At 39.6% G+C, this 25,339-nt stretch overlaps 1 protein-coding gene across 1 annotated transcript in view; it reads right to left on the reverse strand.

Moving 5' to 3' along the window:
- GNA12 (G protein subunit alpha 12) overlaps positions 1-25,339 on the reverse strand; it is a 37,812-nt gene that overhangs the window by 11,710 nt on the left and 763 nt on the right. The window contains exon 2 of the mRNA XM_069870516.1: positions 13,528-13,743. Within this exon, the coding sequence (XP_069726617.1) occupies positions 13,528-13,743 (216 nt within the window). The remainder of the gene's footprint in view (positions 1-13,527; positions 13,744-25,339) is intronic.

Below are 25,339 nucleotides of genomic sequence, written 5' to 3' on the forward strand. Positions count from 1 at the left end.
ATTCTGCCCTGCGCTGAGACTTGAAAGGGGACCCTGTGTTCCAAACTGGCTTTTTTCCTTTCCTTGTCCCAAGGCCTTTTTGACATAATATTAATTCAGCCCTTCCTGACCATTCAGTCTCTAGCTACTAAATTTAGAGTGCACAATTTAAGGTAGACCTGTCAGTCTTGGCTTGTTTCCGATGATGAATTAAACTGCACAGGAAGGAAACGTTATACTTCAAGGAAGCATATAATATAGATTTAACAAGATTCCCACAAATACAGCTAAACACACGGAGAAATGGAAACTGCAAGTAGCTGCCACAGACTGCAGCTGAGTCCAAATAAGAACAGTGGTGTTTGTATCCCACTCTCCACTCTGATGTTGTAAAACATGCAGCAGCAGGACAGACTAACACAGGAAATCCAGGAGACCCCAGAAACAAGTTTGGGAATCTCCCAGCCTTTAACCTCTGACATCTCAAATACATTAATGAGATTGACTTAAAGCACTGACAGTTTGATCTAAAGCTGGCGTTTCTATAAGGGACTACTCCCCTTGGACTGACAAAGACACACACTAACAGAATGCAACGCTGATGCTACCTTGCAATGTTAAATTTCAAGTAAAATCTTTGTTTTCCAGACAAAACCCAAGACTTCATTTTTTCCATGTTTCCTGGGATGTTGATCACCTCCTGATTGTAAAGGGTTTGAATATTATAATTTCAAATGTTTCATAAAAGCAGAGGCCTCATGGAAGAGCAAGGTAACAAGCACAGAAGGATAAAGTAACCAGACCAGCATTTGGAAACGTTGCAGACATTAGATCAGCCTCCAAAACCTTCCTAGCAGAGAGACATACAGGGAACACTTTTCTTAGTGAGGCCTACTGAACATAACAAGCAGGGTAACATCTTGTCACCATAATCCATATCACCTCAGGAAGCGAACATAAGACACAGCTCCACTTCTGGTTTTGTCCAAGGCAAGTAGTAGTCCTTTACTAATCCTGAAGATCCTAGGGTTAAAAGTCCTGAGAGGCAACTGTAAATAAACACCACCACCCCTCGCCTCCACCTGCAGGCTCCTTCAACAGATTAACTTCCTAATCTGCACTTCTGTTCAGCCTCACTGGTAACAGGGCATGGATACATACACACAGCTCAAAGCGAGTTCTCTCCTCTGTAACAGCTGATGAATTAAATGTTATTTTCCAAGGAGAAAAGCAAGTCTCTGCTTGTTAAGAATTCACTCAGAAGGATGTTGAGGAAACCCAAATTGCCCTGAAACACTGATACCCCTTCTACACTATAATTTTGTTCTACAGATATTCTACATCCTGTCTGGGCACTGGAATTTATTTACCTAAGAGAAACATTAATTTTTCATTCAAACACAAGTTCTAATGCAGAGACCAACTACTTCTTATTTAAGCCATACGGAATTCTAACTATCAAATCTCTCTAACATTATTTAACTTCCTCCTTAACAACAGACTGAGCTACTGGCTCCCGCCCAGAGACTCCAGTGCTTATCCAAGTTGTTGCTATCTGTACCCTACAAACATACCAACTACAGAAAAGCACTGCTTGGTTCCAAGCTTCTTCTAAAAACTACCTCTTCTTTCTACTGCCTAGTCATACAGCATAGGTATCGGATGTTAAATTTTAAAAATATTTTTAAAACTCATTCTTTACCAGCTCAGTACAAACGGTCAATGCAAAAATCTGTTCATCCAAGTCAGGATGCCTTTCTATAAACCCATCCTACACAACACACTGGCTCACCTGTATGCTTTACAGTACATGAAGAAAAACAATGTGATAAATATATTTAATTTTTCCAAAAATGTCTAGGCTAATATGAACTCCCACATCCGTGATAAGAATTGCAGATCCTCATGACTGTAAAATTTTAGCCTTACACCTAAACAACACTTCTGACAGAGGCAGAGTTCTCATGCTGAAGGGCAACTCCTACAAGTCTTAGCTTTTCCCAGCAACTCTTTCTTAATGAGCTGTAAGGAAAAAAAAAAAAAAGTTACATGCTTTTCTTAAAACTCTAGGTGTTTCTACATCAACAGGATGTAGAGGAGATAAATTACTCAATACTATGTTAACAATTTTGTCCATTTATCTCAAATACGCACACTAGCAACTGTGTTTCAAGAAATAAAGGAATTTTCTTTTAGCAGACTAAGGCAGTCTCATCCTACGCTACAAGCTTCAAAAAAATAAACATAAATTCCAGTAATTTTGGTTTTACTCCTACTTACAGCTATTCCTGCATCACAGATCTGCAAAGATCGGAAGAAAAGCAGGTGCAAGCAGCACAGAAAGAAAACTGGCCACTCACAAAAGGCAAAGATACACAGTACAATATGAGAGAGGTAAGTTAATGCTTTTTCCTTTTTAAGTTCTACAGAAACGCTCAACCAGACATGCATGTTGGCTACAGTGATATAACATTTCAGTGACCTGACTAGCAGATAGCAAGGTTCAAGGAGTAGATGCAAGGGATATATACCAAATTCATATGGAAAAATAATGATTATGATTAAACAACAAAGTCTGATTACTGTATCCAGCATCAGCAGTGTGCTCAACTCACAAACACTCCTCCTGGCACGAGTGGACAAGCCATAAGCATCCCATGAAAGAATTCCTTCCTGTTTCCCTGCCAACTGTCTAAGCGAATACATTGTCTAAAACTGCTGCCAGAACCCTTTCATCTCAAACACCAGAAGTTGTCCATGAAGCTGAACTAATGCACGCCAGCTCAACTTCTTATTCCAAGCACAGTCTGCTAAACCACACAAGAGAAGGCAACTGAAAGCAGCAATCTTGCCACAGTTAAAATAGAGTCCCAAGCTGTAAATGCGAGGATAGATCCAAGATTCTAGCCAATCACTAGCAAATTACCCCATTTATTCTTAGTAAGCAGCTGCCATGAAAAAAAAGGGCATTTTCAACTAATACATCAGTATTTAGAAGCAACTGGATGTTTTTACAAATCGCCAGGAACTATGCACAATCACATTATTATGTGACCCTAGTCCATTGCTTTGTTTTCAGCATCTCAGTATGCAAACCCGAAACTTACTTTGTTTACAGAAGACATCTGCAGAACTAGAATAGACAAAGAATACTACCTTATGAATTAATGTAAGTCAGCAGTGCTGGCTATCTGATGAAGACTAAATCACAAGTTTACCAGTGAGGTTCCTTTCAAATCTTATCAGATCATGGGATGGGAAGGATATCTTGGATCTTGTGGGCTGAAAAAAACCGCTAACACCAGCCATGAGAGGATGTTGAGCTTGGACTTCTCCATGACAAGTGGCCAGCTGGAAAGCTAAGCAACTTGAATGCATTTACAACAGGCACATCCTTGAGTATCTCATAGAATGATGCTTCCTACTCCACTTGTACCAAAGCATTTGTTGCATTGTGACCCAGTGCTCCACTTGCTGTGGGAAAAACAGCTCAGGCTTCACTGAAGTTTGTCTACGTCTGTTAAGGTGACTGTAAGGATTGGAAAGAGTAATTCATCCCTCACAATTTATTTAAAAAAAAAAAATATCAAAACCACTCATTTTGTCTGCGTCTACACAACCAAGACATTTTTAGATGCAACTCAGACTGAAATGATGGCCTTGCAAGATTCAGAACACTGCTCAATATTTGAAAGCTAGGTTTCAGGTGGAAATCAGACTGAAGTAAAATGCAAGTTAAGTCTTAGTTGTGCTCAGGTGAGCTATGTAACAGCTTGATTCCCATAAAACCAAGCATGTAGGCAGCAGAGTGGAAAAGAAAAAAAAAAAAAAATTCCTCCTTGTGTAGGTTACCCTGAAGTTTTCCACCATACCCATTACCTCAGCACTCAGCAGGCTCAGCTACAGAGAACTTGCAAAGTCTAAGGGATTCCTCAAGCCAGTTTAAACGTCTGATTTTCAAAACATCACTTGCCCTAGAAACAAATCCCTTTTTTCATTAATAACACGGTATTTGTTAACTCTAAGAGACTGATGAACTTTGAGCTATGAAGTGCAATGTTTTTGCCAGCTGTTACACTCACTTTCCCAGTGACTTTTCAAATGATTGGAATTTCACAATGTATACTAGCTTGCTCTTCTCACCGAGAAGCTACTCAACATCTCATGTTCACTCACTTGCACTGGCACTGTCTTCTATGAAGTCTGAACTTCATTTGCAGCTGTATATCTCCTAGATCACTGGTGATTGATTTGTTGAATGTCATACACCAAGAACACTTATTTCATTAGTTCATGGCTGTATTTTGGGTCTGTGAGAGCGTTTCATCCAAGAAGTGACTGCCCTCCCTATAACCTCATCTCTCCTGCCTCAGTGCCAGCGACAACACTATGTTGAGTCCAGCAGATGAGAGTGATAGCAAACTTTAACCAACCCTTGGTGATCTGAAATAAACTTAAAGCCCCTGACACATCTTACTGAACTGCAGAGGACAAAAGAGTCCAGCCACATGGATGGCCACCTGAACTCCTTGCAACTTAGAATGCATGTGCTGGACTGGGACAAAGAAGATATGACAGGTGGTTCTTTTGCTTCCTGTCCAACAAATCCACATTTAATATCATTACTGATTCAGCACTGTACTCCAACCAGACTAAAACTGATGGATCAAAGATGAAAGAGAATTCAAAGATGGAATTAAATGAGAAAGAGGTCCACCTTTTTTTTTCAGTTTGAGATTTTACTGAGTTTTTCAAAAAATAATTGGGTGAATATTAAGAAAAGCAAGTCAAATTAAGAGGCTTTGGGGCAGGGTGGAGAGCAGACCTTCTAAGGACACACACCAACAGTTTGTTCAGGAGTGAAGCCAAGTGAAGCACAAGTCTGCCACAGTCTGAACTGCAGGAATCTGTGTTGTATACAGAGGAGACATTTGAAAGGTGTCAATAAATTACTTCTCAGAGCAATATGTTTTCCACTTTCTCAAACAGAAAATCTTGCATGATGTTTCCAAGAAGTTTTCCTTCCCTCCCTCAAATACTAAGTCAATAATAGAGCAAAATACGTTTACACCACAGAGCCGCGTTAAGTATAGCTGCAAACTAATGAGAAGGTGGAGACTGCACCACCTTCTGCCTTTGTAACAGAAGCCCTCCCCAGCCAGTGCAGGTTCAGAAAAAAAGAGAAGCAGAGTACTGAGCTAGCCTCTCTCTTCTCTGAGAAGGATCTTCAAGAAGACAACAGCTCTGCTTCTTCCATTAGTGTTCAACTACCAGCTGATGGGTTTGTAGCAGTATGGAACCTTGAAAGATTTTCTCCAACAGTGTTATGTTCAGACGCATCCTTAAGTCATCTCACCCATGAAAACTTCCACTGTTGCGCAGCTATCGTTTCACAAACTCAAAACTCTAATACTGTGTTCCTTGCCCCTCACCTCTGCTCACTACCTCCTCCTCTACACTCAATACCTGTGAAACGGAGCCTAGACTTCAAATGGCAGGCATGGTGCAAAGCAGAACTCCAAAATCATCATTTCCTATCGCTCACTACAATTACTCAATCACAGAACTACAGCCCAATTTAAGCTCCATCCTTGCATGACACATGGGGTAAAATACTCAATGCTTCGAGGCAGAGCAAGTTTGTTAGGGAGACAGCAGGAGCAGGGGAAGGTAACAGAAGAGCGGGTTAAAGAAATTTACAGTCTTTTCAGGTCAGTGCAAAAGGATCAAGATTCAGATGGCTAGCAAAAATACAACATAGCCAACTGAGCAAGTTATTGCTGTCTAACTATCCTGCCTGCATTACTTATCAGCTTTCTGCCTTGTCCTGCTTGTCTTTAAAAGAACATGGGCATATTAAACAACTCACTGTCAGTGTGACAAGTTAAGAAGCACTTCAAATATCTGTTGTCTAAAGCAAAAAAATCCAGAAGATATGCCAGTAAGACTTCCTCCTAAAAACAGACCTAATTTTTAATGTTTCACGTATTTTTTCATCTGTGCTTGTAATTTGTTCTTAATCCTACATAGCTTACTATAAACTAGGATATTCAGGAAAGCTTGGAAGCAGTCATTAGCCATTATCCTATTAAATTCAGCAGTCTCTTAAAAAAAAATAAAAATCAAGCCTGAACCTCTTACTGTTTTTCCTCAAGGGAATATTTTAGAGAATTTTGAAAGACATCAGAGACCACCCTTGCTCACCGCCCCGATCCTAGGTGGAGAAGGCCACTGGTACCAATATGAAAGAAAGCTGAATTACTACAGAGAACACAGAAAAGAGGTGCAAAAGGCTGACTTGTAAAACTGGAACTTTCTGAAGTGCGTTGTCAGCATTGCTCTTCTGAGCACAGAGTGAGCTGTGTCAGGAAGATGGGCTTAACAAAACCATTCACCTCTCTCTTTTGCGGTGCCTGTTTTTTGTTTTGCCTCATTTCCCAAAAGTAGCCATAGGGTCAGAAAACTGCTAATATAGCACACAGTAAGCAGCAGGAGCCCTCTCTTTTCTTGAGGATCCAGCAAGGACTGGCTGAGCTGTGTTAAAGGACTGTGCATTGCATTAACACACTAAAAACTTTGAAACCCCATATAACAGGCACACAAATATAGCAGTCCCCATTTCAGTTACATCTTTGAGATTGAAGGGCTGAAAACAGTCTGACAAATGGAATCCTTCCACTAGGAACAATATTCTTTGATCATTTCTACACTTCAGTGTAAACAGATAAAAATTAACATACATCTATCTCTGCACAATACAGGAATTTTGTTGCAACTAGAATAAAAGTTGTCCTTGTGCTACCATGGTTTTAACCTATGCATATGCTCATTAATTAACATATGAGCTCTCTCTTGCTTTAACCAAATTTCAGTAGAAACTTTTTATTACACTCCCTTAGTCATAAAACAAACCCATCTTGAAATGTACTTAACTACCTAAGGTTTCTGGAATACATTCTCATTACTGGCAATCTACAGACATACTAGTTAACAATTTTGAAGTCTATTGTATTATTGATATCCATCAGAAATTTTCTGAACACAAAATGAAACAGCAAAATCAAAAGCTAAGGCTGGGTTGGATTTATCTCTGCCCAGAACTTTCCTGCACGCTAGAAAGGGATAAAGAGATTACTCCAGTGGTTTTTAGCTGCAGTTGGGTACTGGCTCAGACAGCTTGAACTGAAAGTTTTCTTCCTTGTTTCTCACAGCATGTGCCAGCATTTCTTGATGGGAATGCAAAGATTAATTACAGCTGTACTCGCTCTGAACAAATCCTTATATTCAATACAGTCCTGCAAGATTTAGAGTAGCACTAATTAGTGTTTAGAACAACAATTCTGCAAAGACAGATATACTGAGTATTTTTCCTAATTATTTTATGCATAATAAAATTAAAGCTTCTTTCCAGAAGCAGGGTGGCATTTATTCTCAAGAGTCGAGAGCCAAAAGGACTTTTCCAGTCTAAGAACATTAGATTTTGTGTTTCAGTGCTATTGCTGAAGGTAAGACATCAAACTATAACTGCTACCACATGTGTATGGAGACAGACAAGGATGAGTACAGTATTTATCCTGTAAGTCTTCTGGGACACCCATACAGTTCTGTAATAGGCTCAATTACCAAGAGGTAAAGACAAAAAAAGGTTTGTTCTTATAAAATACAAGGATTAAAAAAAAATAAATCTTTCAACCAGAAAAATAGCAATGATTAGGCAAGATGCAAATTCATGTAATGAATTTTAAACATGGGAGTTCTATCTATGAAGCTGTTTCTCTCATTCACCTTATCTACACCAAAAATAGCCAAGATTTATTGGCATCCTAAGGCGAAAACCAAAACCTCCTACAAGCAGCCTTACATGGTACCATAAAAATACACAGCTTTTTAATCTACATCCAAGAACCTAAAGGTTAAAAAGAATGACCACACAAAGTCTGATTTTCAGCCTTTTGGTACCCATAGACAGGAGGGCATTAATGAAGCGCATCAATGCACAGTACATCTTACAAACTTTTGAAGTTATGTTGCCCTAAGTATTTTATCTTTAAAGAAAAAAAAAATTAAAAAAAGGAAAAATTGTAGAGAGCTGGGAATTCACTTTATGGAGTACTAGAACAGCCAGTAGCACAGCTCTTCTAATTCAGCATCCCTCTCAGTTCCCATATGGTAGGCATATCAATTTCTTGTTATCCACTTATTTATTATGTATGATCTGCTCATTACTTTCCAACTTATTCTCCAAATCCCATGCAGGCTACATTTCATCCAGCTGTTGCATTTTGTTATAACCTAAAGCCAAGAGCAGCTTGTGGCAGGAATTCTTTTATTTTTCCACAGAGCATTTAGTATAGAGGGCTTTAATCCATGGTTGAGACCTACTTCAGGTAGGTACAGTAACAAATTGCTATTCCCTAACACTTTTAGATTTGCATTGTTTTTGAAAAAAAAAAATCATAATTCATGACATTTCTGGCTGTTATTTCTCTCCAATAGCATAAAGTATTAAAGAACACCTGACAAGCGTTTGACCCATCACACAGCTTTCTATGGCTGGTCCTGCTTGAAAGAATAGCTTCCATCATTAAGATACTGCACAACTAGATTTTGCTAGAACTCAAAATGATCCGAAGCATGGACCCCTGGCACTTAGTTGCCACAATACTGGCATAAAACCTTGCTTAGATATTTAACTAAACAGATACATTTCCCCACACCTCAAAACACCCAGAGAATGGCAAATCAATATAAAAGAAAGGGTCTTTAAAACATTTTCCAGAGTCTTCCCACATCCAAGGCTTCAGAGGCTGTTAGTATTTGAAGTATTACTGGAAGTGTTCCATACAATTCCCTGTGCACAGATCTAAAAATAGCTATGGACATAGTAGTAAGGTTTTGCCCGTATTTGCAAGGCCCTTACTTCCCTCTCAGGAACCACTACTTTCCATTAATGATGACATTTAATTTTCTTTTAAACAAGCAGTTAATCAACACTAGAAATTTTCAACAGTGCAGCGACCTTCAATAATAATAATACATCAATAATAATGAAATTAGACTGATACTCTAGCGATGGACCATGAATATTCTGCATATTAAGGATCACTACATTAAGACAGATGCCTTTTACAGCCTCCTGTGCTGGCCATGCTTTTTTCTGTACCAAGAAGCAGGGGCACCTCTAAGCACAAGGCAGAATCTAGTCTGGCTGCATACGAGTAACTCAGCGCAGTTGCTTTAACTGCAAATAGGCTCAGAGCTCAGCAACTGAAGAAGTTCAGGAGCTCTTGAAATACAGTTACATGTTAGAAAGACTTGGCATTTTGAAGGGAAGCAGTAAGAAACTTTCAAATAAAGACACTGCTTTGACAGTAAGTAGCTAGGATGGAGACGTAAAACCAAACAATTGTACATGTTTAAAGAAACTGATAAAACAATATCAATTTTGCTTTCAGAATTGATGATGCCAGATGACAGCCTTTGCAGTTCTGTTCATTAGCAGCTTAAGCTTGTAACAGTGCTGTAGTACAATATACGCCTGTTCTGACCATGACAGAAGTATCAGCATCTTGCCTGACAAGCCCTATTTGTTCCATATTTAGTCACAATGACATGAAGCATGCCAAGTTGCAAAAAGGCAAAAAAAGCACTTAATCTCGCTTCATATTGTTTTTTTCCCCGCACATGTTGAAGAAGCGAGTGGCTTCTCAGATTCTACCACTAGGGACCTGACAGGAAGAAAAAAAACCCCAAAACCAGAAACACCTGACCAAAGCGATTCCCCTACCTTGGCCTCAGTCTCCATGATTTATGACATGAGAGGCAACACCATTTATGGGTGCAAAAGAGCTCGCATGTACACGCACCTGAACTCCCAAATATACCCAACTACTTGTTATTAGACTCAAACTTAAGAAGCTTCCACTCTTCCATAATTAAATCATAATCGAAATACCAAGGTCCTACCTCCATGAAACCATTCAAAATAGAATTTGTCTCCATCTGCTGGCAATGCAGAATTAACATTCAGTTGCCCCAAACACCACAGGCAACCTCAACAGAACAAATGTTAGAGGACACTGAGACACATGATAAACGTATTTCTTTCTAACATACAGACAGAAAATGGGGTGGGATAATGAGGGCAAAGGAGAAGAGACAAGAATCACATACTGATTACAAAGAAAGTCCTATTCTAGTAGTTAAAAAAACGAGGACAGAGACATGACAATGTAACCAAACATACAATGAAGCTTTTGTCCCCAAACTACTTGGCTTGCATACAAGGAACAGAGGAAACTGGGGTTGGTGGGGACAGACTGTGGCAGGGCAAGAGCGAGGCGCTGGCGTTTATGGAAAAAAAATATGTGAAATTGGTCAGACTTCTTTAAGAAAGACAGGGAAGAAAAAAGAAAAAAAAAAAGGAAAAAAGCACTCTGCTACTGTAGAATCCACCCACTCACTTTTGAAATGCTCAAAGACCCAGACAGAGATTTACAGCCAGCACTTCTAGGCACTGAATATGAAGCAGAAAACACTCAAATGCCCATAAGCAGCTTCTGTGGTCCAAGAGACGAAGCTTTCAGAGCCTGTAGGGTTATGGTCAGAGCCATTTTCTTTCAACAAGTTTGCTTCTGCTGAGTCAGTCTTTAAGTTTAGCATTACAGACCATAGGAAGACACCTGCACACTACAATTTTCAGCTCTAGTTAACCAGCTAACGTGTTTTAAACAGTCACACAACTTCCTGGAGAAACAGAGAGGGTTCAAACCCAGACCAGTGTAAGCCTATGGCTTAGAAGGCAAAATAATAGCAACAACTGAAAAAAGAGCTGTTGTTCAGTTGACCAGAGTGAAGTAAATGCAAGTGCTGAGCGACGTTATTATTTCACCATCAAGAAGCATTCAGAAAAATCATAGTAATGTAAAGCTTAAAAATGTTGGTGTTTATTTAAAAACTATTACAATGATAATAAATTAAGTTCAAACTAAGCATATTCCATTTAATAACTCACTCCTACTCCCAAGAAAGGGAGTGCTGATGTGGAGGTTTTCTTCAGTCTTAGTTAAAACAAGTTCAGAAAAGATTTATTTTCTGAGTCCACTATATCTGGCTTCTATTTATTTACATGAGTCTATATCCAGCAAGGGTTTAAACTAAATAGAGGTATGGGTTTACACACATCACGCGCAATTAGAAATAAGGCATCTCCTTAAACCACCTGTTTTCCTTAAAAAAGTTATGCAGTTACAAACTTTTTTTTTTTTAAAAGTACTTATACTGCTGCTAGTCCCCATGTACTTGAAGGACTGGATTTCTGCTGAACCTAAAAAGGAGGCATGGATACTTCTTTGCATCAATGTGTTAGTAATTTGTTTAGCAATCAATACAAAAGTAGCATTTGTATCCTTGAGAACAATCCATTACATTTACAAAGCTTTTATGCAGTAAGTCCTTTTTATTTATGACTGAGGTACTCCATAACTCCTGGTGATGCAGCCTGCTCAGTAAAGTAATAGCACCCAGGATTTTCAGGTAGTTGGTCCCAAGGATACATGCAGTGGCACTGAGTTACACAGGAATTCTGTAACACTTTGTATAGTTGCTCTAATTGACAAGTTAACTGTTCTGGTGACTCCAGCAGTTCCAGTTGCGCCAGTAACATTCAACAGGTTATATGAATGCCATTCAAGAAGTTGCATGACAGAATTCTACCAAGATGTTGATGATGACAGCATATTAAATGATCACTTTTTTCGTGGGGCTTTCTTAATTTTTGGTATTTCCTGTTTAATTGTCAAAGCCAGAGAACGCAGAGGTAGGCCCACTAGTATTGGAATGCTTAGTTACTCAACAAATTAGACATTTTTTCCAGCTTGATGCAATTTTATTGCTAACCAGTATAGGAATGAACCTCCGACATGATTCCAGTCTGAATTTCCCCCTAAAAACAAAACCTGTGGCTTGATCATAGCATTTATCCAGAAAAAAAATTCTGAACATGCTGTTGATGCAATTATTGCTTATTATGCCTGATTCTCTTAGTAGTTGCCTCATGTTAAATTCAAGTTCCCCGTGGCACGCACTATCTTTTTATTCCATGTCTGAACAGTGCTTAGAACAGGAAAGTCTTAGTCTGTGTCTACAGATGCTGGGAATTATGGAACAATTATTCTATCTTCTCTCCCCACGCCGAACATTCCCCCCAGCCCCTTCCCCTATCCCCAGAGCTGGAACACGGAATTTGCTACATTTTTAGCCTAAGGAAATGAGATTTACACAGTCACCTTGTGACACTTCCACCTAGCCATTTTCTTTCTTCTTTAGCCATTCCGCAGTCTCAAGACATTTCAGAGACAGATTTCAAAGATATGCAACAACAAAACTCGAATCGGCATCATTTTAGAGGAGACAGATGAGTACCTAAGGAATGCAACAGGAGTTTAACTACAGTATTAGACATTAGAGAACCAAGTAGAGGAGCAGCATGAGGAAACAAACAATGAGAATTTCACTACTGAATTTCTCTAGTTTTCCTTTAGCTATATTGAGTTCCTTCGTAAGAGTCTAAGGGAGACTATAAAAACCCATGTTTCTATTCTCTACCTACCTCCTCTAAATATTGATAACATATCCAGGCATGAAGAATTACCTTTAACTGCTTTTTTTTTTCCTATAAAAAGAAAAGCTGAATGCAGTTTGAGGGCAGAACACCCACAACAAAATTCCACCCGCAGAGTGAAACTTATTTGCTATGTTAAAATCAATGACACATTTATTACAACAACCAGGAAATCATCCCATATAATTTGCCAAGAACTATTAACTGTGGTACCAAGCCGCATGGATCAGTACCTCGTTTCACGGAACAGGCAAGAAAGAGAAAAAAGCATCTCCATCTTGTACATTGGAGGAAAAAAAGGAGTGGACTATGAACAGCTGTCACAAACATTTTCCACACCAGAAGTGCAGCTATTTTGGAACAAGAGCATGAAAACCTAACAACAAGAAAGCAAGGAAGATAGCACATTTTTACGCTCACTGTCATCTTTCAGTTGCTTAGCCAAGTTTCACTTTGCAGATGTCGAGATGAAAAGAAACAGTCAAATGCCAGCAGCCGGAATGGGTGTTGCGTTCACTTCAAAAGATCAGCATGCAGGAACAGTTTGCCAGTATCAATATAGTGCAAGCTGGCAGGACAGGAAAGTTACAAATTAAGTGTGTCTTCATCAGTGACCTACTATGAACAGACCTACTGAGCTGCTAAAATATTTTTAGTTCAACCAATTCCTGCCTTTTTTGGTTCCTCTTGCTCTTCCAGTTTATCCAGTCATGCACTTTCCCACTCCCTCTTACTGCCATGTAGTTTTTCAAGTCTGGCTCCAATTACCACTTGTTTCTTCTGCTGAAGCACTTAGATTTACAGCATTACTACAAATGGCTCGTATGATGGCTAAATTTTGCACAGAGCAAGCAAACCTTCAACTGAACAGAGATTTAAACACCAGGGAAATTTTTCCCTCCCACCACGAAGATGGATGTACTCACCAGCTGATACTCGCTTCGACGGCTGAAGGCTTCCTTGATTCCTGAATCCCTCCACAGCGCAGCCAGTGCAGGTACATAGAGCTGGAAGGTGGCAGGCTCTATGGGCATTCCAGCTTTGTTTTCAAAAGCCATCAAAAACATTCCATGCTTCTCATTCTCGGTGTACTGCCAAGGGATCCCCAGTTTGTCCCGTGCATCAACCAGAACCCTGCAGCCCTAAAGAATGATTCAGATAAGAAAGTCAGTGATAAAAAGATTAAAGTGTAATAGAACAAGGACTCAGAGGTACTTGAAGCTTTTTTTTTTTTTGACACTATTCTAGGAGATGGAACACAGGAGAGAATCAAAAACATTGTTTATTGCAACATCTCAAAGAGAAATACCATAGGAAGAGCTTGCTTGGTAAGCAACTTGGCCACAATGTATTCTGCAGGTGGAAAAACATACTAGCAACAACAGCTAGTTGCAGCAAGCAATACTACCCACAGATAATAAAAGTAAACATCAAATGCTTAAAAGGAGTGTTTGGGAATTGAAGTATGATCCTCACAGCTGTAGTTTTAAAAGTAACACCACGCCTGAAACTGTATTGTTCCATCTTTTTCTTTGTATTTGGGTTTTAGATGCCAAAAAGGACATACTAGCTTTCTCAGGCATTGGGAGATCAGTGGAACATTAAAAAATATTGTTGAAAGAACATACTGCCTATTCTAGTGAGGTATAATGAGCACTGAAAATTGAGGAAACATAGTAATTTCCAGTGCTGCATGCATCCACCAACTAGTTAAACATTTAAGTAAAAAAAAAAAAAAAATAAAAATAGCAACACCAAACCAGCAAAATTCAAAAAGCCTGTAGCTGTAAAGCACGATTTTGACACAATCTACTTGGATGCTATAAACACAACTGCACAACTTTACAGATCTCTTGAAAATTTGCTGTAAAGGAGCATCTATCATTGAGACATTTTAATGCAAATAGTTCCCCCTCCAGTAGGGAAGCCCAGCAGAAAGAGGACTGGAGACATTACATGGCTTTCAAGCTACCAGGCTCAGTAAAGCAAGCGCAATTTTCACCTCCATCGGCTTAATTTTTGAACTCACCACACATCTGCTAAGAAGTCACGACAGGTAGGTTTTGGTACTCTAATCCTGGGGAAAAAAAATCTGGAAGGGAAGTGATGCAGCTCTCAAATTTAACTCAGGATTACCGAGACTGCTTAATTTCACATTTTGAAGTTTTTATGGAAACTTACTTCCATATTCATGGCAACAAGCCAAATGCATGAGGTTAAGTAGCTTTGAAACTTCAGTCTTCAATCTAAGTACACCCACGCTAAATAGCTTCTGAAGGCCAAGTTATTTTTCAATAGTAAACACCATTTTAATAACGGCTAGATCTGTTATTGGTGGCTTAGCATCTGAAGTACCGCCTAATTCACAAGTGAAATCTGTGGAGTACATTAAACTACTTTTCTTATTGCGCTGATCTTTCGGTTTTACAGTTTATGAAAACAAAATTTTAAAAACAAAACTGAAGGTCTGTTTCCACCACGGTTCACATGAACTTCATATTATTGGACTACCTTTTTCTTTCTTTTTTTTTTTTTTTTCATACTTTAAGCTATCAAGACTGCATATATGTTTTCTTAGCACTTGAACCTTTCACCTTTCCAGTCCTTGAATGGCACCACACAAGAACAGTAACTATCCCAAGGGAATAGTGAGCTTCACGGAATAGAAACTCAAAGTGAAACATCGTGACTGTCACTATGCAACAGCAGCTCCTGAAGTGCAGTAAATATTTATGATTCTCCAGTGATTGTTACTTTCCTTTTATAAAGCAGAGAATATATCTTCACAATACCATGAACAGACTAAAGTTTAATATATTCACAAACTGCTGCTTTAAATTCCAGACATAACTATTTAGTAACTCTGTAATTCAGATCAAAGCCAACTCCCATTCCTAGTTACAGAGTTTGTCCCTTTATTAAGGGAAGCCTTTAGATTTGATTTATTCGAATGGTGTTAACAAGTGTAAGCATAAAGAAAAAAAAACACTTAAGGTTCTGCCTCTGCACTGCAGATGCCTCCACTACATCTCTCAACCTTAGACACTTGTGCATCCCTTGCATCCACCACCATCCCAGCTGCAATTCAAAGTCAGTGTCAGCTCCCCTCTACCCTCAGCCAAGTGCTTGGAGACCAATTTTTTCCAAAGCACTGAGTAACCAAGACTGGTGGGACACTGCTGTTGCTAGGTATTTAACGCCAGGTTTGACCTTGCTCCTTTAGAAAGGTGCACGAAGAGAAACGGTTAATAGGCGCTGTGCAGATTCTCACTGTTGCCCATCTCTCCATCTCCCCACACAGTGCAGCAGGCCCTGCAGAGCTCCCAGCCCACACAGCCCAGCGCTGACCTTTCACCTGCTTTGGCTCCAGCTCTCTGCAGTCATCTCCCCCGGCTCAGCTCCCGCTTTTCTGTCTTATAGCTTTCTGACTGATTTAACCCTTACCCAGCTCACAGCTGGTCACAGAGTGTCTCGAAGAAATGACCACAAGATCATCCAATTCCTGTTTGGATAAAGCAGTGCTGGCACCTCAGACACGGTGTGTTTCCCCACACTGTCACTCTGCCTTTTCCTTCTCCCACTGGAGATATAGAAGACCTTGAGTGAGACTTGCCAGGTAAAGTTTAATCATTTGTTTGGAGAAAACCACAGAACAGTTTCAACCAGAGATGTAGAGACTGCCCCAGTCCAAACCAGTCACTTGTCTGCTAGCTGCTGCTCCTTAGAAAAGCAGGTTTGCATCTCTCTGGGGCACGAGAGGAAACTAAACTTAGAACTCGCAGACCCTATGCTAATGTATTAACTACCATAAGATCATCCATGGGGAGCTCCTAGCATCAGCACCTTCCTCTGACAGGGAGAGCTATCACATCAACTCACACAGAGCACCCGATTTGAGAAGCAGATTCAGATGCAGAGACATCAGCATTAGCACTGACAGAACAGACACACACAGAAATATAGACACACATAGAAATTCAATGTTCAATGCTGAATGAGGAACATAAAGATTAGAAAACTAGTTAGCTGGAGTGCTGTCCTATGCACACCAAAGCAACAGCACCTTTCAAAAACGAGAATACGTAGAACAGACCAGCTTTGAGATACACACCTAAAATTCATCATGAGTTAAAGCTTTACATTAACAAGCGAATGGCCAATGTCTCTTCCTCCCAGTTCCTAGCAGTTAAAAATGTTTGCATCTCAGCGAGATCTCCAGTAAAGTGAATCTAAACATTTCTCCATCTCTGCAAAACAGTTCTATAAATGCTACAAGCAGATGTCAGCAAGATGAGGAGAAACAGAGAAACTGCCAAATTTAGATCCCATGTATTGCTATTCTCGCATTTCAGACTGACTGGTAACACTTTTTTGCAGCCTCAACAAGCACTTGATAATCCTTGCCCCATTAATCTAAAGTGCAAGTTACCTTCAGAAAGGTTTCATCTTTCTGGAAACACATTCAAAACACCTTCCATAACTCTTTCCTCCAAGAAGTCCATTATGGGAGACAGTTAAAACTGCTTAAAAGTTTATACGTGCTGTTGATGCCCAGATGTAAAAATGTCATTTAGAAGATTAAATTTAAGTAAAATCCCTGGAATTTACATTTATCCTAGAGTGAACAGAATAGTTTAATATATTTAATAATAAAGTATAGTTATCAAAACTGAATTTGGACTTGGACACCATTGGTACCAATAAGAAAAAACACCAAGCAAGTCTTATTGCATGTAGGACACTCCACTCCCTGTTTGCATTAGAAAACAGCCAAATGGCAGCATACTGGAAGCACCAGTCTGAGAGGAAATATTAAGTTCTCCGTTTCAATTCTTTCCTATAATTTTTAACATATTCAAGTCACTGTATTAATCCCTGGCATGCACAAAACTGGACTATAGATAGGGCAGAACCAGAAAAGGTGTAGCAAGCGTGGCAAGCATTCATCTCTTGCACAGAAACAAACACTAAAAAGACCGAGAAATCCAGAGCTTTGAAAAAAGATAACTAAGACACGATATATCAGAAACCTACAGAAATTACTGTAGGTAATTACTGGAGAAAGGTAGCAGAAAGACTATTCTTTCCCCACGCCTTGCTACACAAGTAGGAGAGGCACAGCAACACAGTTATCAAACCGAAGGTTAAACTAAAAGAAGTTTTTTTCCTCAACAAACAAACAAACAACAAACTCATTTACATAGGATGTTGGCCAAAAGTACAAATGGATTCAAAAAGCAATCAAGACAAATTGATGGAAGAAAGGTCCAAAAAAAAGACTATTTGATTACATTCCAGATGCAACTCCTGGCTCAAGAACTTTCTGAAAAGAAAGGCTGCCAATAACTGGAAGAGTACACCAAAGTATCATATTGCCTTGTTCTTGTACCCGGTTTTGGCTGTTTTTTGTTTTTTCTTTTTTTCTCCTCATGTCAGAGACATGAGATCCATTAGCACTGGATCCTTGGCCTGACAGGGCACAGCTGTTCGGCACCACACAGAATGTTTGCTACGCAGCAGCAGCGTGAGGGGTTTATGAGCATTTGCACAAATGCTTGGTACTTGGACTGGCTCAAATGCATTTTGTCTCCTTTACTTCTGAAAGTGCTCTAGCTCTGAAAAAAAAAAATCTAGATTGTCTTGAATTTTAAATAATAATTAAATGACTTTGTGGGAATTACGAGAAAGATTATCACCAGCTAATGTCATCTGAAGCCAGTGACACTTGTTAATAAAGTGTTGCAGTATTTAAAGGGCAGCTTGATTTAAGAATACCTTGCATCAGTAGTTACACTACTACATAAAGCACAAGATTCCCATTTTAAACTATTCACATACCACAGTACGCAAAAAGATTTATTTCCTACACATCTTCCACCAGAGAGACCAACTGAGAGGCTGCGAGAATACACCGCAGGCAAGCACCAATTGCACAATGGAACAACAGGTTTGGGGGACACTTGCTCATAAGCAAGGGTAGGTTCTTTCATGCACAAATCAACAGTCAAGTGATCAAAAGATTTGATTATTCTACACAAGTGTCTAGAGAGAACTTGCAAAACTAGTTAGTGTTTGTACACAAATAGAAAAGTCTCCGACAGGACATTTTCTCAAAATAACTTTAAGGAATTGCATTACTACTGGGTACGAGATCACAGACAACAGAGTAACTCTTACACGTGATATACCGCAAGTACTTATTAAGCTTTTACCATTAATTAACTGCTCAACCTCATACCACAGCCCTACATCTCCAGCATCTATATAATTTACAGGAATTGTTGCAGAAGTCATCCTGATCACAGGCAATACTGTGTGCTCCTGTGGCTGTAAACCAATGTGAACACTGCATGCAACAGGGAGACTCAAACATGTTTCCTACTGTGTGTTTTTCCTCATTGTTGTTGACAAGGAAGCAGCAACGTAGGGGAATCACAATTCACAGAGAACAATATAAATCGGAGCTAATGCCAAAAGGAGTCCTCCCACCTCAGCAAGATATTTCTAATACACCCTTTGTGCCAATGGAACAGTACAAAGCAATGCAGCTGAATGAACACAGATCCAGCTAAACTGGCAAGTCTAACTGTACCGAAGAACTGCAACAGCTCTGCGACAACTGGTGCCAATACAAGAGAGAAAGCTGAATCACACAGCCATAGATGGGACTGGGCTTTGCAGCAGCAACACTTACTGGCAAGTAAAGATGATAAAATGTAACCTACGTGTATTTTTAGAAAACTTATCTTAACCGTCTAAAAGAGACATTTTCAAATACAATTTAAAAATAAATTAGTCAGTGTTTGCAAATATAGTTGTATGCACTTTTCTTTAAACTGCTGTCTGGAACACTGAGAAGAAGGTGACCTACTATTGACAAAGCAATAGCAAGACAATGAGATTTTTACAGCACACTATCATAGAAGTATTAACAGTGCTATTATTTGATCTACATCCTTGGAATGTTATAGCCTAGCAGCAGCCGAAACCTCAACCTTATTAAAGATGAGGTTTCATAATACAAACTGGTCAGTTTAACAACTAGGTACCCTCAAAAGGGGCATCTTTCTTGGTAGTGTAGTTCTACCCTCTCCTGTTTGATAGGTTTGTCATTCGTCTGAGGCCACAAGCCGATCCAGTGAGCAAACATCACCAAAACCCTAGTCATTTATATAAAAAGTGGTTTCTGCCTCCCTGCATTAATTTGCTCTAAGATGAGACAGACAAGGGTATGGGTGGGAGCAGCACCAGTTAGCCCAGTTCGACAACAAAAACACTTACTAGTTGTGCATGTATTTTCACCATTCACATATTCCAGTACCTCCCAGGTGACAGCAGGGTAAACAGGGTAAAGACTACTTACCTTCCAGCCCAACATACAAATAAAAAATGGGAACAAAGGCGAAGTGTCATTTACTTAGTCCACAGGAACACAAACAGTAAGAAACATTTGGATTAGCCACCAAATCTCTGAACTGGGAGCAGCAGTGATGTCTGCTTGTCTGGAAACTCTGAATAGAATCCTTGTCTTTGACTGAATCCAATAAAATGACGATAAACACAGCATAAAGAAAATGCTTTCACTGCAAGCTTTCTTGTAACTAGGCACAAAGTAGAGAAATGATGACCTCAGAGGTGATGGCTGGCGCGAGGCCTTAAAAAAAAGTTCTTCAAAATTACATTACTAGGTCTCCCCTCCTTAGAGACCATCACGCTAATATCTAGTTCATAATTAGTTCATGCTTTCAACAGAGCAGAAGCAGCATCTGCAGTTCCAACAGTATCCCTATCAGGATTTGCAAGACCCTGTCATGCTGCCCTCATACACATATAACCACAGCACGCAGCAGATGTGGTCAGAGAGAAGGGTGGAGAGGGCAGGGCCTGCCAGTGCAATACCAGTTCCTCACCCCTAAGAGGGCAAAAAAGCTCCATGCAAGTGAAGGAAACTAATTTGGAAACTCTATAGCCTCCAATTCCTTCTAGCTTTTTCTCTTACTGTAATTTGTATTGAACTTACTTTTTCTAACGATGTGCACCAGTTTCCCTTTGCTCCAAAGTTTTCTTGTAAACATTATTAGTAGCACAATTTGCTAATTTCTTTGCCAACACTGTTTCCAAGTTAATCACAAAAATATATGTATACTAAACCAACTGAATATATCGTAATCTCCCACATTTAGTCACTCAAATGACTAAACTTTTGTCTGGAAAACATCAAAATATGCGTCTATGGTCTCCAGGGACTAACTCATGTTCCACAGTACTAATGACTACATCACAAGAGCACTGTAAGCTCTATTTTGGAAAAAGTATTTATGATTGACTATGGACCATTACTCTTCTTCCACTATCCACCATGACAGAGCCAGATTGCTCTCTCCTAGACCAATGAAGTGACATACCAAATACAAAGAGACTACCAGAACACAGAAAAAACATCAACTGGAAGTTCGTAAGACTTTCATTGATTAAATGAACATGGAACAGGAAGACCAACAAGACTCATAAGGTTTTTCTTTCCTTTTCCACATAATATGCAAATATTTTTCATATTAAAATAAGCAAACTGTAAAAACACAGAGCAAAGAATCAGATTTAAATACCAGTTCTACCATGAACTTCAGCGCTTGTGTGTTAAAACTTAACAGAAAAGCTCCTTAATTAGCAAGAGCTCCTAAGTATTCTCCTTGCCATTCCTTTCAAAAGAAGCTGTCGCAGTGGGAGTGAGACTGACGCTGTCCTGTGAACCACTACTCAAGTACAACTAGATGCCAACTCTGAAACAACTGATTGTGTCGCTATCATCACCTCCTAATGGGTTACCAAGTTTGTTTGTGTGTAAACCCCAGAAATGTGGAGTCAAATAAATTTAAAGAGTAACTAGAGTTCACATAATGGAAAGATTTATTCCCCCTGCATTTGTAGTCTATTAGAAAAAATACATTCATATTATAAATTACTAGGTAATTTGGTCACTTAAAGCGTAGCTCCCAACCAAACAGAGGAATATTCTGGTCCCACTTCCCAGAGTTTGCACCTGTACCTGACTGAGGCCCCCAAGTTGCAAGCAAGTGTTCTTGCTTTGTTTTTCAATGACACAAGCTACAATCACCTCATAATCAAAGACCCTAAACACAACAGAAGCAATTCAAAGTATAGAGTACCTACAACAATGAAGCAGCAGCAGCAGCAGTCTAGGCTTAGCAGTGCTTGCAGAAGTCCAAAGTTGTTCTTAAATGGAACTCAGCACAGACTTAATTTTGCACACTTCACTGTCACTCATATTCAAGCTGTTCAGAAAAAATGCTGTCAGACATGCCCATATGTATTGCAACTGCACTCCAAAGTCTCAAAGCTACATCCTCAGGGAGTTTTCATGTTCAAAAACTTTGGCTGTTTTTTCCCCGCTCAAAGTCCATAAATGAAGCTACACATCATTTCCTGACCAGTCCTTTCCTCCACAGTTTCAGGCTTTTCAACTCCTTAGTCAATCATCACAATTTAGGCCACAGACAACAAGAAAACACTTACCGATGTATTGAAACCTTGAGCTGGCCTTGCCATTCTCAACATGGTAACTAACATTACTGACAAACTCAGCAGATTATACTTCAGGCTTTTAAAAGCCGAGTTCTTCTCTCTTCAGACTGAAATCTCCCAAACAACCTAGTGCAAGTAGCACTTTGGTGCTTGCAATTACTTTAATTATTTTCTTATACAGCTAAGCCCTGTTTCTTCAAGCAGCAGGATATTCACACACTTGAAACAAAAATAAAAAATCCATTTAGATAGGAACACCAGAGCTGTGATCCATTAACTGTAGTCAAAGGAGGCAAGTACAGTAGCAAGGCCAGCCCATCTATTTTGGAAGGTATAAAAAATTTACTCCTTCAGCTACAGTTGGTAGGCATCTAAATGTTCATCTAACACCATCAGCTGTTTTTTAGATTTGAAACTCAAGGGACACAAAAGTTTTCCAAGTTCCTCTGTATATCCAAGAGTCACCTTAAAAATCATGGTGCAGTAGCTACGTCCTATCCACTTTCCTTTTCCAGGTGGGTGTGCTCAAGTCATGAAGTCTGTGTACTCATACCAGAACATTAACACTACTGCTTTTCACTTCAATCATCAAAAAGTTCCAAAAAGTTACTTTGAAACTTAGCCTCGATTAACAAGCAAAACCCTAGTTAACCGATGACTATTTACCTTAAACCAAAGCAAAACTAATGTATTTGAAGACCATCCCACAAATGCCAGAAAAAGCTAGGAAGGCCCTGAACCATCACCTGTACTAAATGGAAAAGTAAATTCTGTACCATAGACTTATTTCGTTTCAGCATTCTGTTTCTAAGTAAGGTTTCCCTGAAGCCAAGGATGAGAAACAGAAAACAGGGTAAGGAAAGAACATAGCACTAAGAAGATATCAGAAAAGTGAGATGCTGAAAACAAAATAAAGTGGAAGCTGACACTAACATCAATTCACACTTAGCACCTTTATGTTCAAAGGGGTTTCAGGTTCTGCTTCTGAATCAGTTCCTTCATTCTTGGTAAAATGTATAGATTGTCTAAATACTACTGCAATAAGCACTTTAGAATTATCAAGCGCTATTGAGAGAGCAGTAATCCTCCTCCTTCAGAGAGAAGTTTAGTCATGGTTGGAAAATGAAAATTGACCATTTAATCCCAGAGATTTACACTGCATTTCTAGCTCAGATCTCAGTGTTGTAGAAGCTTAACAGACCCATTGTTTGACCACGCTGAGAACTGTGTGGAAAAAGGGGCTAAGGTTGCTACAGCTGTACTTGATGACGTCAAATAGATTTATATGCTATTCAATAGAATAGTTTTGATTTCACATTGCCCAGTCATTGTACTATTAATATTCATTTTATACCCTTTCTTCTAAGTCTGATAAGAATAAATGGAGCTGAGATGACCATTTAAGGGATAATCATAGTAGTCTGAACCTCCAGAAAAAGTGAAAAGAACCTGTAGTCTCAACATCACTACAATAAGAATGGCAATCAGGTTCACTTGACAATTTACATCAAAGAAGCAAAATAAGTTTACTCGAAATATTTTATGGTTTTGCCACAGACCAAAGTTTAATGCAAGAAATTGCACAATTACCGTAAAATAAAAGCACTGACAACATAATTCCCTTTTGAAAGCCTTGTAATTCTATTTTGGCATTTGATTTCTTCCTCATGATTATGGCAGAATGCCAAGGTGTTATCAGGTTTCTTTCAGATGAGCAAAAAAGCAGACAGAACATTGACTGCCTTCTCCCTACACCCCAGCCTCAGATCTCCCTCCCACCAGAAAATTCATTTAGTTCCCTTTGTTTGCTCTCCTTTTTTCTGCATACTCTCTCCACAGTGGCCATTCCCTAGCCATTTCCCCAAATGGGTGAAGAGTAATACTGTATTCTTATATCCAAAAGCCACCTGTTTCATCCAGAGAAAGGACAGAGGGGTCTGACAGATGTTGCCCAAGCACCTAGAAGGGGAGCCCAACCTCACACTTCCAATTCATGAAGTGCAAGGCCAAAATACTGTTCTGGTGAACCACATTAACCCACTTCAAAAATCATAATTTGACGGTTAGGAAGCTTAAAAGGGTCAACAATTTTCCTGTTCACTAACAGAAGCAAAAGCACCCTTCATGGAACAGTGACATTCTTAAAAACAAGAGTTATTGAGTGTGTACACTTAAGTGCATATTAAGCTTCTGCTCCAAACAAATCTGAAAATTCAGAACTAACTTGTTATCTTTAACTTGCATAGTTCCCTTTTGTTTAATTTTCTATGAAATCTCACAGATCTTCCATGCCCACATAAGAATGGAGACAGTCCCAGAGAAAACCACAGGCAGGAAAGTAGTGGTTCTTTTAGAGGGATGATGAAAATAGATACATACATTCTTAAGTGAGCTTTTTACATGTGATCTTCAGGGATTTTCTGTAACATAATCACTTCTACCTGCATAGGGAATAAATGCTCCTTCCCCTGAAAGAAACAGTATTTGTCAAAGCTGATTTTTCCTTAATTGTCTGTAGACCAAAGGCCCTCTCGACAGGCTCTATTGGTACCCTTTATATTCTTCAGTCAAAAAAGAAATGTACCACCAGCACTATAAAGCCTCCACAGGCATTGAAAAAACTTCTTTACCAAAGCTACCAAAACAAAGTTATTTCCAGTTATTTTTAGAGCTACCCTTACAACATCCCACACTACCCAACTCTAAGGGCCTATGCTACCAGGTTTGTAAAGATACAGGCAAGTAATAACAACTTGCAGCCACAACATCCATATGGGGACCCACTCCTTGTCCCATCTCGAGGCACACAGACTCCGGGCACTTACTAGAGGCATGGAAATCCCCACTCATTTCTTTAAATTTTGAAGTTTCTCCAGTTCCGACTTGGAGGATGCTCTCATAACGTTTTCTTTCCAGAACGCAGGCCACACCTATATCCTCTTTCCTCTGCGTTTCCACAAAGCTTTTCTCAATCCCCTTCGCGGGGCAGTTTTCTTTGAGCCTTTTCCATCGAGGCCTTGCGACGGGTAAGGCTGGAAGCCCACAGAGCCCGGCCTCCCGCAGCACAAAAGGCAGACGCCTTCGAAACACCTGCAACCACAGAACCCCCGCATCCGACAGGCCGAGCTCGCACCCTTTTCCGACAGCGATTCCGTGGCACGGCCCGAGCTCCGAACGCGGGGGATGCGCTGGGAC

This window comes from Phaenicophaeus curvirostris, chromosome 16 (assembly GCF_032191515.1).
Source record: "Phaenicophaeus curvirostris isolate KB17595 chromosome 16, BPBGC_Pcur_1.0, whole genome shotgun sequence".
Classification (NCBI taxonomy): domain Eukaryota; kingdom Metazoa; phylum Chordata; class Aves; order Cuculiformes; family Cuculidae; genus Phaenicophaeus; species Phaenicophaeus curvirostris.